Source organism: Dipodomys ordii, unplaced genomic scaffold (assembly GCF_000151885.1).
Source record: "Dipodomys ordii isolate 6190 unplaced genomic scaffold, Dord_2.0 Scaffold156, whole genome shotgun sequence".
NCBI lineage: Eukaryota > Metazoa > Chordata > Mammalia > Rodentia > Heteromyidae > Dipodomys > Dipodomys ordii.
This window is the reverse complement of record NW_012267372.1, coordinates 1,042,133-1,056,278: the sequence shown is the minus strand read 5'-3', so window position 1 is coordinate 1,056,278 and position 14,146 is coordinate 1,042,133. Positions and strand designations below refer to the sequence as shown.

The window sequence follows — 14,146 nt, the reverse complement described above, 5'->3', positions numbered from 1 at the left end:
CCACTGAGCCACCTTCCCAGGCCCTCCAGTCAGATTTTATATCTAAACCCTGAACAGGCTTGAAAACTTGATGTCTGGTACCTACTTTTCTGATGTAAGCCTCTAGGCTGCGGCGTGCGGCGTGCGCCGGGCGCGAGTCCCGGGACGGCGGGGATGGCGGCGCCCCCGTCCGGGGGTGAGCGGGCGAGTCGGCGAGGGTGGGGGGGACGGGGGCGGTGCGTGGGGGCTCCCCGGAAAGAGAGGCGGCCCGCGAGCGGGAGGGGGACGGGAGCTGGGACCGGGGCGGGGGCGGCGGGCGCTCCCGGGGCTGCGGGAGCGATCCTGGAGCGGGAACCCGTGGACCGTTAGCGGCCTCAGGCTCCGGCTCCCCTTCTTCCGCAGGGGCGGCTCGGTTCTCTTGTCCCCCCAACTTCACCGCGACGCCCCCAGCCTCGGAGCCCCCTCGTTTCTCCCTGGAGACGCTGGCCGGCCCGGACGCGGAGCTGTGGCTCATCCAGGCCCCGGCAGACTTCGTTCCCCACAGGTGAGCGGCCTCCTGCTAGCTCCGCTCGAAGCGGAACCGACCGGGTTGTCGGGGAGTAGTTGTGCTCGTTTTCTTTTTCATTGGGCTGGTACTGCGCCTTGAACTCGGGGTTTGGGTGTTGCCCCTTAAGTTTTTCTCTTAAGTTTTTTTTTCACACGAGGCGGCGCTCTACCACTTGAGCCACAGCCCCACTTCCGGGTTTTGGCTATCTTTAAAAAAAAAATCTTGTTTCTTTGTAAAGATGCTGTGCGGAGGGGTTACGCTTAGATGGCTGTTTAATTAGAGATACGAATCTCGCCGGTGGGACTTTCCTGCCTGAGCTGGCTTTGAACCATGAGTCTCAGATCTCAGCCTCCGGAGTAGCTAGGATTACAGCTTTAAGCCGCTGGGACCCCTCTTAAGAGGGGGCATTTCTGAGCAACCTAGAAATACCACTATTTCCTGTCTGACCTAGCCTCTGCCCTCCCTTTTCCTTCTCCCAGCCTTGATGGACGGCGGGTGCCTCTCTCAGGCTCCCGGATTGTAAAGGGCAAGTTGGGGGGCCAGCGGCACCGCTATCATGTCCTCAGCAGCAGTGACTCCCCAGCAGCGACCCTGCTTGCTCCCTGCATAGCAACAGGAGGTGAACTCACCTGTGCTCCTGCCCCCCATGGCAGCCTCAGGATCATCGAGAGTCACCAAGAATCCTTGCCAGGAACTCCTGTGCAGCCTATTCTTGCGAGCCCCCCACCACAAATCCCCCCTGGCCTGAGACCTCGGTTCTGTGCTTTTGGAGGTAACCCCCCAGTCACTGGGCCTGGTTCAGCTTTGACACCCAAGTCACCTACTTTGGAGAAGAAGAGGAAGAAGAGGAGGCAGATGGCAGAGGCTGCTGCTACTCTAGAGGCTGTGAATGGCCATGGGACCCTAGAGGTGGGCATGGCCGGGTCGGCCCTAGAAACAGATGTAGGGAGGAAGAAGAAGAAGAAAAAGCAACAGCCAGAGATGATGGAGCCTGCAGTGGAGGTGCTGGAGCATAAAGTGAAGGTGCTAGTGTCAGAAATGGAGGTGCCAGGGCTGCCAGGAGGGCTGGGCCCACGCACCACCAAGAAGAGGCCCCCAGAGGCAGAAATGGCAGAGCCAGAAGAAAAGCTGTCAGATTTGAAATTTGTTAAAACTGAGCCTCCCCAAGAGGCAGCCCTGCCCCCCACCAAGAAGAGAAAGAGGCCCAAGGGGACCCCAGGGATGGAGGGGGCAGTGGCTCTGGTTGATTCTCAGCCACTGAAAGTGGAGGCACAGGAGGAAGCCATCCTGTCTCCCCCAAGAAAGAAGACCAAGAAAGGAAAGAGGCAGACTGCCATGATGGAGCCAGAGACTGAGGGAACTGAGCCAGAGGTGGCGCCTTTGGGGCTCCCTGGATTCCCAGAGGAAGTGGAACTAGAGGCTGGGACAACTCTGGTGTCCCCCAAGAAAAAGAAGAAAGAAAAACCACAAAATGTGACAGTGGAGGCTGGTGATCCTGAGCCCCAGGCAGCTGTAGCCCCCCTCAAGAAAAAGAAGAAGAAGGACAGAGAGCACAAAGCGACTGACAGGACTGTCTAATGTCCAGTCTGCCACCGGTGAGCGCGGGCCTGAGGCAGGGCAGCTCCACGATCCACTGAGAAAGAAGGGAAGTGAGGTACTGGCTTCAAAGACAGCACCCCAGGAGACCTCAGGGGAAGCCACGGAACGCCAGCCAGCACCTAGAAAATGCTTTATTATGACCTTGGGTCGCCAGCAGCCACAGTCATGGGGGTACTTTCAGGAAGGGCTCGTGAAGAACGTCAAAGAGCCTCCGCGCCTGGGACAGGGAGAAATGAACCCAGCATTAAAGAAGCCATTTGTTTACTGCATCCAGAATGGGTTTGTTTTTTCCCCCACTAGTTTCCAGGAGCTCTGGGATGTGGGAGAGAAGATGACAATGTGGATTCTATCCAGTACTGAAGTGGGGCTGGCTGTCAGCCTCTCAGGTTTCCTGTTCCCCCGTTAGTAAGAGAGTGAAGTGTATGGATGGTATAGGCAGTAGTACTCGCCTGTAATCCCAGCTCATCTGGAGGTGGGGGGAGAACTTCTACCTTGAGTTAAGTGTGGGCAAAGGTAGCAAGATGCAATCTTAGTAAAAACAAAAAGGTTCAGAATGTGGCTTGCCTACCGAGGACAAGACCTTTGATTCATTCACTCCTACTGTGGCCAACAACTCGGAGTGAGGGGTTGTGTATGTGGGCTTTCCTCGAACTTTGAAACCTTGGTGTCTGAGTCCCTGCTCATTTAGGTCCCACTGCTACCCCAGCCTGTCTGACCTTTACCCAGAGTTCTTACCTTCTGGGGGCCCAGGCCAGGGCACAAAGCCAGGTCTTCCCTCGAAGCAGCAATGAGCTGTTCCAGAGACTGCAGGAGGTAGAGACGGGTTAGGGGCTGTGCTGGGCCTGGCCAGGGAGGAGCCTGAGAGTCCTGAGAGGGGGCAGCTGTGGCCAGGCAGGAAGGGTGGGGGTGGGAGCAGGAGACAGAGAAGGGCCTTCTGAGAACTGCTGAGGGAGAGATGCTTACTCCAAAAGTGGCGAGTAGAGTCTGGCTGTCTGTCCTGTTGACCGACTTCACGGTGGTCAGACATTCAGTAGCCTGGAAAGGGGAGGAGACAAAAAATTAATCAGGGCTGGGCGCCAGTGGCTCACGCCTATAATCCTAGCTACTCAGGAGGCTGAGATCAGAGCATCACGGTTCAAAGCCAGCCCAGGCAGGAAACTCCATGAGACTCTTATCTCAAACCACTAGAAAACCAGAAGTGGTGCTGTGGCTCAAGTTGTAGAGCGCTCTTCTTTAGCTGAAGAGTGCAGGGATAGCACCCAAGCTCAGAGTTCAAGCCCCACAACCGACAAAAAAAAAAAAAAAATCATCTGGGCACTGGTGGCTCACAGCTGTAATCCTACCTATTCAGGAGGCTGAGATCTAAGGATTATGGTTCAAAGCCAGCCTGAGCAGGAAAGTTCTTAAGACTCATCTCCAATTAACAACCAGAAAAAGCCAGAAGTAGCACTGTGGCTCAAGTGGTAGAGTGCTAGCCTTGAGCAAAAGGAGTTCAAGGACAGTTTCCAAGCCCAGAGTTCAAGCCCCAGGTCTGGCTAAATAAATAACCAGGAAAAAACAAGCCAGCAACATTGATGTAATATGTTGCCAGCTCATGCCGATAAACCTGCCTTTTGGAGAAGCTGAAGACACACAGACCACAGTTTGAGCCAGCCTGGCAGAAATGTTTGAAAGATCTTTCTAGCCTCATGGCTGTTTGTAATGGAATATGTCTGTGATCCCAAGCTACACGAGAGGCTGAGATTGGAAGGATCAAAGTTCAAGGTCTCAAAAACTCCCTTCCTCACACCATATAGAATGAGACCCTAATGAAGGCAAACTGCAATGAAAGTGTCAGCAAGCAGTTAGGGTCAGGTGTTCAGGAACGAGGAGGGAAGGACGGGAGGGGTCTTACCCGGGACAGGAAGTTCTGCTCCAGCTTCTCCATCAGGAGGTCTGGTGGCTTCTGCTCATAAGCCTTGTAGGTCTCCAGATATCGTCCAGCTTCCTCGGGGCTGGGATGACAGGACACGAGAGGGAAGAGCTGTCACAGTCTAGATTCTTCCCTTCATTATGCAGTGCTAGCTGAGGTGACAACTGCAAACTCCAACGTTCACTGAGTCCCTGCTGGGTGGATCTTCACCCTTGGGTTTTCCCCAGGGCTGGCCTGGAACTCCAGACCTCACTAAACCAGTAGGCTACTTCTTTTCTGGCTCAAAGTAGGGCTTAGGAGCCCAAACCCTGGGAGTCAGGCCCTGCTTCTTGATTGGGTGACCCTGGGCTAGCCATTTGATTTCTGTGGGCCTCAGATGATACAGGTCACTGTTCGGTCAGTGGTCAGAGCCTGGTTGTTCAAAGCCTGTGAAGAAACGCTAATTTCCACCGGGGGCTAGTGGCTCACACTTGTAATCTTAGCTACATAGGAGGCTGAGATCTAAGGATGGCAGTTCAAACACAGCCTGGGCAGGAAAGTATATGAAACTCTTATCTCCAATTAATCACCAGAAAACTGGAAGTGGAACTGTGGCTCAAGGTGATAAACTAGCCCTGAGTGAAAGATCTCAGGGACAGTGCCCAGGCACTGAACTCAAGCCCCACGACCAAACAAAATAGAGAAATGGTAGCCTTCTATTTGGAAGGATGAGATCAAGAAGACAGGTTTGAGGCCTGCCAAAGGCAAACAGTTTGCAGAACTTCTCAACCAACAGTGAGCATGGTGGTCCACACCTGTCACCCTAGCTACTTGGGAGGCTGAGATCAGCCAACCCAGGCTCAAAATTTCATGAGACTTCATCCCAGTAGAAGGATATGGTGGTGCATATGTTAGAATAACTACAGTAGGAAGTGAAAATAGGAGGACTATAGTTCAGATCCATGCTATCTCAAGGAGTGCAAGCAAGGTGTAAAGCTGTGGTCCTCCGTAGGGCAAGACACAGTTCAAACCCCAGTCCTACTATAGGGGGAAAAAAAAAAATATATATATGGAATTAGTTCTCCAGTCAGATTTTTTTTTTTTTTTGGTCAGTCATGGGGCTTGAACTCTGGGCCTGGGCGCTGTCCCTCAGCTCTTCAGCTCAAGGCTAGCGCTCTACCACTTGAGCCACAGCACCACTTCCAGCTTCTTCTGCTTATGTGGTGCTGAGGAATGGAACTCAGGGTCTCATGCATGCAAGGCAAGCACTCTACCACTGAGCCACCTTCCCAGGCCCTCCAGTCAGATTTTATATCTAAACCCTGAACAGGCTTGAAAACTTGATGTCTGGTACCTACTTTTCTGATGTAAGCCTCTAAAAAAGACTGGCTATAGCCAGGAGCTGGTGGCTCACGCCTGTCATCCTAGCTACTCAGGAGGCTGAGATCTGAGGATCGTGGTTCAAAGCCAGCCCGTGAGACTCTTAGCTCCAATAAACGGTACAGCGCCCAGGCCTAGAGTTCAAGCCCCATGATGGACAAAAAAAAAAAAAGGCAGGTTATAAAGTGTCCACTTCTCAGATGAGAATGCTGAGGCCCAGAGAGGCAGGGCCTGGCCCAGGCTCCCAGAGAGAGCTCTCCAGCTGCTCTGGAGGGCGGGTCTGAATTGGTGGGGGAGGGGTGCAATCTCACCTCCAAGCGAGGATCAGTGTGCAGTCTGCCAGGATGCACATTTTAGCCAGCTCTTTGAGGGCCTGCTGAGGATCTTTCTAGAAGAGAAGATCAGAATTAGAGACCTGTCACAATATGAGGACTTACAGTCTGAAAACAATAGAGTTTGGGGTGCTGGCCAAAGCCAGCCTGTGGTGGGAAGTACAAGGCCCAGCAGTGACAGCAGGGCCTTGAGTGAGAAAAAACTCCCAGTCCAGTTCCAGCACAAAAAATAATAGTAATCAAAATAATATTTCAGAGACTGGAATGTGGCTTAGTGGTAGAGTGCTTGCCTAGCATGCATGAAGCCCTGGGTTTAATTCTTTAGTACCACATATACAGAAAAGGCCAAAAGTGGCCCTGTGGCTCAAGTGGTAGAGTGCTAGCCTTGAGCAAAAGGGGCTCTGGGACAGTGCCCAGGCCCTGAGTTCAAGCACCAGAACTGGCAAAAAAAATAAAAATTTGAGATTAGGTGAGCGCCAGCAGCCCAAGCCTTGTAATCCTAGCTATTCAAGAGGCTGAGTTCTGAGGATCATGGTTCAAAGCCAGTCCAGGCAGGAAAAACCATGAGACTATCCATTAAACAACCAAAAAAGCCAAAAATGGAGCTGTGGCACAATTGGTAAACTGCCAGCCTTGAGCAAAAGAAGTTCATGACAGTGCAGGCCCTGAATTCAAGCTCCAGGACCAGCACACCCACACATACAAAAAACTATCTTGCCAGGCACTGGTGCCTTACGCCTGGAATCCTAGCTACTCAAGAGGCTGAGATCTGAGGATCACCATTCAAAGTCAGCTCAGGCAGGAAAGTCCATGAAACTCGTATCTCCAATAAACCACCAGAAAACCGGAAGTGGTACTGTAGCTCAAGTGGTAGAATGTTCACCTTGAGCTGAAGAACTGAGGGACAGTGCCAGGCCCAGAGTTCAAGCCCCATGACCAACCAGAAAAAAAAAAAATCTGCTGGGCTCCAGTGGCTCACGCCTATAATCCTAGCTACTCAGGAAGCTGAGATCTGAGGATCATGGTTCAAAGCCAGCCCAGGCAGGAAACTCCAGGAGACTCTTATCTCCAGTAAACCCCCAGAAAACCAGAAGTGGCACTGTGGCTCAAGTGGTAGAGTGCTCGCTTTGAGCTGAAGAGCTGAGGGACAGCACCCAGGCCCAGAGTTCAAACCCCACAACCGACAAAAAAGAAATCTTCGAGCCTGTAGCATGGCTGAAGGGAGTAAGAATGAAGAATGTTTTGTTAGGGGCTGGGAAGGTGGCTCAGTGGAAGAGCACTTGCCATGCATGCCTGAGGCCCTGGGTTCAATTCCTCAGCACCACATAAGCAAAAAGAAAAAAGCCAGAAGTGGCGCTGTGGCTCAAGTGGTAGAGCACTAGCCTTGAGCTGAAGAGCTGAGGGACAGCACCCAGGCCCAAAGTTCAGGCCCCACAACTGGACAAAAAAAAAAAAAAGAATGTTTGGTTAGCCTGCAGGAGACCCTAGGTTAGGAGGAAGGAATGTGTACATAGGGGGACTTGTGGAAAAAGGGTGTGGCCAAGGAGGATCTGTGACTACCAGACCAATCCTGGCTGGTTCAGGGTAAGTTGGGTCCATGTGAGGTGTGAACAATGGCTGAGCTTTTCTCAGGGGGCCTCCAGGCCAATACAGGGCTATAGTCTCCCCCCCCCGCCCCCCACTCTGCTGGCACTCTGCTGGCCCCACTCTGCTGGCTTGAAGCCAGCAGAGGCAGAGGACTACTTACCACATCCACCTGGACCAGCAGCACGCGCAGCTCGAAGCTCTTCCCCAGGCTCTGCAGCCGCTGGTGGATGTAGTCAGGGTGGAGGTTGTGGTAGCGGAGGCTGGTGGGATAGGGGGAGACAGGGGCAGTGGGTGGGAGTCTCGGTCTCCTTGGGACCCCTTTCAGGCCCCTTTGTGCCCCCACTGCCAGGCAGAGCCTAGGACCCTGCAGTGGAGGCCTTCCTGAAGGATGGGCAGCGCCCCAGCACTCACCTGAGGAAGAGGGCGCAGGTGCTCTGGCCCAGCACATAGTCGGGGGTGGCGTCACCGAATTCCCAGGGCACACTGCGCACGAACTTGAGCACCGGGTTGCCCCTCTGTGGAAGAAGGGCCCAAGCAGCAGTTAGCATGACGCTGGCACCTTGGCTAGGACAGCCATTCCCCCCCAGCCCACCCCTCCTCCCCCTCCACCCACTTAGCACCTGCCTCTTTCAGCTTGTCTCTTCTTGCTATGCCTTTTCCTCCTCTAGAATGTTCTAGGTGTTCCAACCCAAGTCTTCTCATCCCTCCAGCCCTAGACTTTTACCATGGAGTCCAGCTTGGTCTCTACCCCCAAACCCAGTGTGTCCTGCCATCTGCTGGGCCCAGCAGATGGGGCCCTCCATCATGCACATCCACTCCTCCCCCTGCTCCATCCGGGCATGCCACACTGTCCAGAGAGCCCGGCTTGGCCCACACGCGTCTCTCCCCTCCAACTCCCAAACGTGGTACTTCCGACCCTCCTGCCTCTCCTCCACAGTCACAGAGTGGCCCAAGTGACAGCCAGAAAGCTGTTTCTAAAAGACAGCCTGCTCCTCCCCTAAGCTCTAAGCCCTGCTGTGGCTCCATCCATGGCCTGTGACACACACCCTCACACCCTCACCCCCAGCTGCCTCTGCTCGAAACGCTGCTCTCTCCAAATTCCCCTTGGGCTGTACCCAGAACATTCTCTGTAACCCAAGACTTAAAATCTTCAGGCAAGTCAAGTTGTCATCCACTCAGTAAGCATTGAGCACCTACTGTGTGTGACACAGCACTGACAAAGACCAGCTGACATCTACACTCATTGCCATTCTGTGATATCTCTGCCCCAGGTTCAAGAGACGAAGTTTGCTAAATGTGAGAGCATATTCTTGTAATCCCAGCACTGGACAGGAGGCAAAAGGATCATGAGTTCAAAACCAGCCTGGGCTACGCAGTAAAACATTGTCTTAAAATGAAAACAGACATCCCAGCCCGGGAATGTGACTCAGTGGTATAGTGCTTGCCTGGCATTCATGCAGCCCTGGGTTCGATTCGTCAGCATCACAGACACAGAAAAAAGTCTAAAGTGGCGCTGTGGCTCAAGTGGTAGAGCGCTAGCCTTGAGCTGAAGAGCTGAGGGACAGTGCCCAGGCCCAGAGTTCAGGCCCCAGGACCAGCCAAAAAGAAAAACAAACAGATCTACTGAAACCTTTGTACACAGGGGTGTGACCTTAGGAGAACTTTCTGTTCTGGTATTTGATCTTTGACACTGTTCTAGGAGACAAAGCACCTGAGAACTTGGGAATTTCCTGAGGTTAGATAACATCTAGAGCAGAGAACAGCTCAGGCCTTTGGTCCCAGATGGAAGCAACCTAACACCTCCTTATAGGGTGTTGGGAGTTTTTTTGGTGTGTGTGTGTGGGTGTTGTTTTGTTTTGTTTTTTGTCAGTCCTGGGGCTTAAACTCAGGGCCTGGGCACTGTCCCTGAGCTTCCTGTGCTCAAGGCTAGCACTCTACCACTTGAGTCATATTGCCATTTCCAGCTTTTTCTGTTTATGTGGTACTGAGGAATCAAACCCAGGGCTTCGTGCATGCTGGGCAAGAACTCTACCACTAAGCCACATCCCCAGCCCAGGGTGTTCTTGATGGCTCCTGGTGGCCTTGATGGGGCGCTGGGCATGGATGGGGATGGGAACTGTCCTTGCCAGCCCCACCTCTGGGAGGGGATGAGCCAAATCGGGAGCTGCCAACAGTGGTCAATGATGTCACCAACTATGCTGCCTGCAGCATCCTGAGACTTTTGAAGCAGGATCCCACTAACTTTTCCCCAGCCAGCCTCAGAGATCCTCCTACCCATGAATCCCACATCACTGAGACTTTCAGGCATGCATCACCAAGCCCAGTTGTATTTAGCTTTTGAGTCATGGTCATGATAACTTTGCCAGGGCTGGCCTGGTTCTCTCCATCCTTCTACCTCACTGAGTAGTTGTGATTACAGACATGAACTACCATATCGGGTCCAAAAGGACTTTTTTTTTCTTGTTTTTGTTGGTTGTGAGGCTTGAACTCAGGGCCTGGGTACTATCCTTGAGCCTTTTCACTCAAGATTAGTGCTCTACCACTTGGAACCACAGCACTACTTTCAGTATTCTGTGGGTTAATTGGAAGTAAGAGTCTCATGGATTTTCCTGCCTAGGATAGCTTCAAACTACCATCCTCAGACCTCAGCCTCCCGAATAGCTGTGATTACAGGCATGAGCCCCCAGCGCCTGCCCCAAGAGGATTTTTTTATGTCCATTTCTCTGTGGTTGACAACATTGGACTCTTCTCCCATGCTTAGTACTAATGTGACTTCATACACTGCCCCTCCCTCCCCCTGACCTCAACGCATAATCAGGGGTAGAGATGCCACCTAATTTTCTACCATTCTTTCTCCAGAATCAACAACCCATCTAGAAAGGGATGGAGGGAAGTACTGGGTAGAACTCACATCTCCTTCAACTGTCTCCCAGCCTGCAGGGCTTCCCTCCTGTGGCCCCAAAGCGCTGTCCCCCCTCACCTGCCGGGGGCTCACAATGATGCTGTTAGATTTTGTTCCTGGTTTCAGGGTCTGGTTGGGGGTCTCTCGTGTTGGTGGTTCTGTTCCAACAGGGTTAGTGGTCCCAGCCCCTACTGGAGGGCCAGAAATGGCATACTCTGCATAAGTCTGAGGGGCTGCCTGGGCAGAAGTCACAGTGGTGGATGGGCTCCGTGTGGATCTGAATAAAGGCTTGGCCTATAGAGAGAAAGAGAGGGATTGTAGGGGGGTCCTGGAGCCTGTGATTCATGCCTGAATTCCTAGGTACTCAGGAGGCTGAGATCCGAGGACTGCAGTTTGAATCCAGCCTAGGCAGGAAAGTCTGTGAGACTCTTCTCTGTAGTTAACCAGCAAAAGGCCAGAAGTGGAGCTGCAGCTCAAGTGGCAGAGCACCAACATTGGGTGGAAAAGGTCAAGGACAAGCCAGGTGCTGGAGGCTCATCATAATTCAAAGCCAGCCCAGGCAGGAAACTCAGTGACCCTCTTATCTCCAATTATCCCTAGAAAACTGGAAGAGGCGCTGTGGCTCAAGTGGTAGAGTGCTCGCCTTGAGCTGAAGAGTGCAGGGACAGCACCCAAGCCCAGAGTTCAGGCCCCACGACCGACAAAAAAAAAAAAAGCTCAAGGACAACAACCTGACCCTGAGATCAAGCCCCAGTACTGCTACCCCCTCCCACATTAATTAATACTCTAAGTATTTTTTTCAAAGTGTAGCTGCTCTATCTTTAGTAGTTTGGGGGGACTCTGCCTTGACGCCACTTTGAACCGTCCTGGGGTTGGACAAAGGTTGATTTTCCAGGGGAACCCACACCGTGCCCCCCCAATGGTATCCCCTTCCTGCTCTTCCTGGCAGCATGCTAGCCACCCCCGACCCTGCAGCCTTCGCCCTACCCCTACGGGAGGGACTTCGCCCTCGTCCAACGGGATGACAAATTTCTTCCTGGTGGGCGGCCCGTCGGGAGGTGGTGCCCCCTCTTCTCCCTTTCCAGGGTCCATCTGAGGCCTGGTGGGGAAACATGGTGGCACAGAGCGGTTGAGGTACCAGCGTTTGTATTAGCATCCTCCCAGCCGGTTCACACACCCAGACATCCCGCCAAAATCATCCCCTCGTTCTACTGCTTCACGACTCCAGTGAACACGCCTCCTTCTGCTGTCCACGACTCTCATTGGTCCACATGCCGATCCGCCCCGCCCATCGCAGCCCGTGGGTTCCGTTAGGCCCGCCCCCAAAGCGCGCACTTGATGGACCCTCACACACTGCACTGATTGGGTACGGTGGCTGCCAATCGCCATCTTCACCCTGCCAATTGCAGTCTCCACCCTCCGCTCCACTCAACTCCTACATTGTGTGTGTGTGGGGGGGAGGGTCACCAAACGTGGAGGACTCACCTACTCGACCCCAGGCCTGGAATAAAAAGACTGCGGAGAGGGTATCAAGACGTGCAGCCGACAGCGCGGCCTGACCCGTCGCACTTCCGGCCTCTCTGCCCCCCCCGGCCCGTCTCGTTGCTCTCCTAGGGAGAGTGGAGCCTAGAGAGGAGCTGCTCTCTATGCTCCTGGAGGACCGTGGAGGTTGAGAGAGTATAGAAGATTGACGGTCCCCAATATCAAAAAATGATTTGGTACCAGAGCTCTGTGGAGCCCTTGCTGTGCTCTCCGACTCCAGTCAGGGCTCAGTAGAGAAATCAGATCAGATTAGATCTCCCCCACTCCTCCTACTGTGGGGAACGGATGGACTTGGCTGAAGTCCCGCGGCCAGCACCACCCAGCGTCACCTGCTGAGTGACACAGCCCAGGAACTGATAGACGCGTTTCCATGACGACCCGCGCGTGGGCGGGCCCTGGCGGAAGGCTCCGCCCCGAGGCGGGGCTGGGAGCGCAGGACCCAGCCCGGGAGTCAGGAAAGGCTTCTCGGAGGAAGGGACATCCGAGCCGACCCGGTGGATGAGTTAGAATTAGTCATTTCCTGAGATGATAGTATCACAGTGTTCCCATTTGCAGCCCGGATTACTAAGGAAATAAAACGCCTTTTTTTGTGTGTGTGAGATTAATGGCCACAAATATTTTGCGTTCTGTGAGTGGCTTGCTCATTTCCTTTGCCCATTAAAAAAAAAGGCCATTCAATATAACGATTTTTCCCTCCCCAAACAAATAAGCAAAGCAAAGGTTGAGAGACTTTATTATTATTATTGTTAATTCATGGGAGTAAATTTTGATTCCTATTCTTTGTTGTCAATTCTATACATTGCCAATATAAGGAGCCTCTTGTTTATACTTTGATTGCAATTTTATTTAGAAGTTCTTAGGATTTATTACCACCTATTTATCAGTCTATCCAGTGACTTTTGCCCTTGGCTTGTTGCCTTAGAGATTTGTCATACTCCAAGATTGTAATTGTATAGGCTGTGTCTGTCTGTCTGTCCTGGGATTTGAACTGGACACCGTCCCTGAGCTGTTTTGCTCAAGGCTTGTGTTCTACGGCTTGGGCTAAAACTCCACTTCTGGCTTTTTGGTGCTAATTGGAGATAAAAGTCTTGAGGGCTTTTCTGCCTAGAGCATCTGTGAACCACGATCCTCACTCAGACCTCAGCCTCCTGAGGAGTTAGGATCAGGCATGAACCACTGGTGGCATCCAGCTCATTTTACTTCTTGTTGGAGAATTTCTGTACGTTTTTTCTTTTCTTTTTGCCGGTTCTGGGACTTGAACTCAGGGCCTGGGCACTGTCCCTGAGGTTCTTTTGCTCAAGGTTAGCACCACAGCACCTAGCTAGAGCCACAGCACCACTTCCGGCTTTTTCTGTTTATGTGGTGCTGAGGAATTGAACCCATGGCTTCATGCATGTAAGGCAAGCACTCTACCACGAAGCCACATTCCCAGCCTATGTACATTTTTTCCTTGAGACAGGGTCTCACTATACAGGCCAACTGGGCCTCTAACTCCTCAGCCTCCTACCACAGCCTCCCAAATGATGGGATGAGTTTTTTTCTTTTACAAAAATAGAACATTTCTTTCTGTCCTCCCTCTACCCACTGACTTGACTTCTAGGAACCATCTAAGGAACCCCCAGCCACCCTGGGTGTCATTTCCCCTGAGGTCACTGAGCGGTAGGATGACCCCTGTCAGTTTATTTCTACAATGGCTATAGAGCCAGACACCGGTGGCTCACACCTGTAACCCTAGCTACTCAGGAGTCTGAGATCTGAGGATCAGGATTCGAGGCCAGCCTAGGGAGAAAGTCTATGGGATTCTTAATCTCCAATGACCCACCAAAAAGCTGGAAGTAGAGCTTTCACTCAAGTGGTAGAGCGCCAGCCTTGCGCACAACAAGCTCAGGAACAGCAGCGGCACCCAGGCCCTGAGTTCAAGGCCCAGGCATAGCACTGAAACAAAAAACGCCCTCAACAGCTGGGCCTCAGTTTCCCCCAGGTAGAAAACACACTGGCCAACTTGAGTGCTGCAGCTCCGGCCTCGTCCACCAGGGGCCGCGGGCACCCCGCCAGAGGACTCGATGTGGTGTTGGGGGGAGACCCCCAGGGATCCCCGCGGACCCCATCCCCGGCCTCGCTTCAATGTTGGGCGGGAAAACATCCCGGGGCCCCGGGTTTGGACCTGGAACCTTCCATGTCCAGTGCGGATCTGCGCGCTCCCGGCGCTGCCTGCGCCTCCCGCGGTCCTCACTCGGGTCCGCCGCCTCCAGCTAGGGGATCCCCTAACTTTTCAGCCCAGCGCAGAGCTGTGGGGTGGCCCGGGATGGAGGAGTGGGGGGGGCTCGGGTTTGAGGGGTTCTGGGCAGGGCGCAGTGGCCGACCAGGCTGCGCGTCCCCAGCCCGGC

General features: G+C 53.2%; 2 protein-coding genes across 4 annotated transcripts; one reads left to right on the top strand and one right to left on the bottom strand.

The window, feature by feature from the left end:
• Positions 1 to 115: 115 nt before the first annotated feature.
• Cd3eap (CD3e molecule, epsilon associated protein) lies at positions 116 to 2,394 on the top strand. The gene is made up of 3 exons (XM_013032742.1): positions 116 to 175; positions 382 to 523; positions 1,006 to 2,394. Exons 1-3 carry the CDS (start codon positions 154 to 156, stop codon positions 2,102 to 2,104), a joined length of 1,263 nt encoding a protein of 420 aa, XP_012888196.1. The 5' UTR covers positions 116 to 153; the 3' UTR covers positions 2,105 to 2,394.
• Positions 2,241 to 11,784, bottom strand: Ercc1 (excision repair cross-complementation group 1). Of its 3 annotated transcripts, none has more exons than XM_013032744.1 (10): positions 11,703 to 11,784; positions 11,205 to 11,316; positions 10,296 to 10,511; positions 7,727 to 7,830; positions 7,476 to 7,575; positions 5,708 to 5,784; positions 4,020 to 4,119; positions 3,089 to 3,160; positions 2,861 to 2,929; positions 2,241 to 2,342 (listed from the first exon to the last, which is right to left on the bottom strand). In XM_013032744.1, the coding sequence occupies exons 2-10, from the start codon at positions 11,307 to 11,309 to the stop codon at positions 2,289 to 2,291; spliced, it is 897 nt and encodes a 298-aa protein (XP_012888198.1). In that variant the 5' UTR covers positions 11,310 to 11,316; positions 11,703 to 11,784; the 3' UTR covers positions 2,241 to 2,288. The 3 variants fall into 3 exon arrangements, with proteins under 3 accessions (XP_012888198.1, XP_012888197.1, XP_012888199.1); XM_013032743.1 differs by lacking the exon at positions 11,703 to 11,784 and adding an exon at positions 11,395 to 11,419; XM_013032745.1 differs by lacking the exons at positions 10,296 to 10,511; positions 11,703 to 11,784 and adding an exon at positions 11,395 to 11,420.
• Positions 11,785 to 14,146: the final 2,362 nt, after the last annotated feature.

What these genes read in the sequence shown, in the direction of transcription:
- Ercc1 (XM_013032743.1), bottom strand. An exon ending in TGCTGGTCCAGGTGGATGTG is followed by an intron (nt 5,785 to 7,475) that starts GTAAGTAGTCCT and finishes CTTCTCTTCTAG; the next exon opens with AAAGATCCTCAGCAGGCCCT. An exon ending in AGCAGAACTTCCTGTCCCGG is followed by an intron (nt 3,161 to 4,019) that starts GTAAGACCCCTC and finishes TCCCCTTTCCAG; the next exon opens with GCTACTGAATGTCTGACCAC.
- Cd3eap (XM_013032742.1), top strand. Translation starts at nt 154, where the DNA reads ATGGCGGCGCCCCCGTCCGGGG. An exon ending in GGCGGCGCCCCCGTCCGGGG is followed by an intron (nt 176 to 381) that starts GTGAGCGGGCGA and finishes CTTCTTCCGCAG; the next exon opens with GGGCGGCTCGGTTCTCTTGT. An exon ending in GCAGACTTCGTTCCCCACAG is followed by an intron (nt 524 to 1,005) that starts GTGAGCGGCCTC and finishes TCCTTCTCCCAG; the next exon opens with CCTTGATGGACGGCGGGTGC.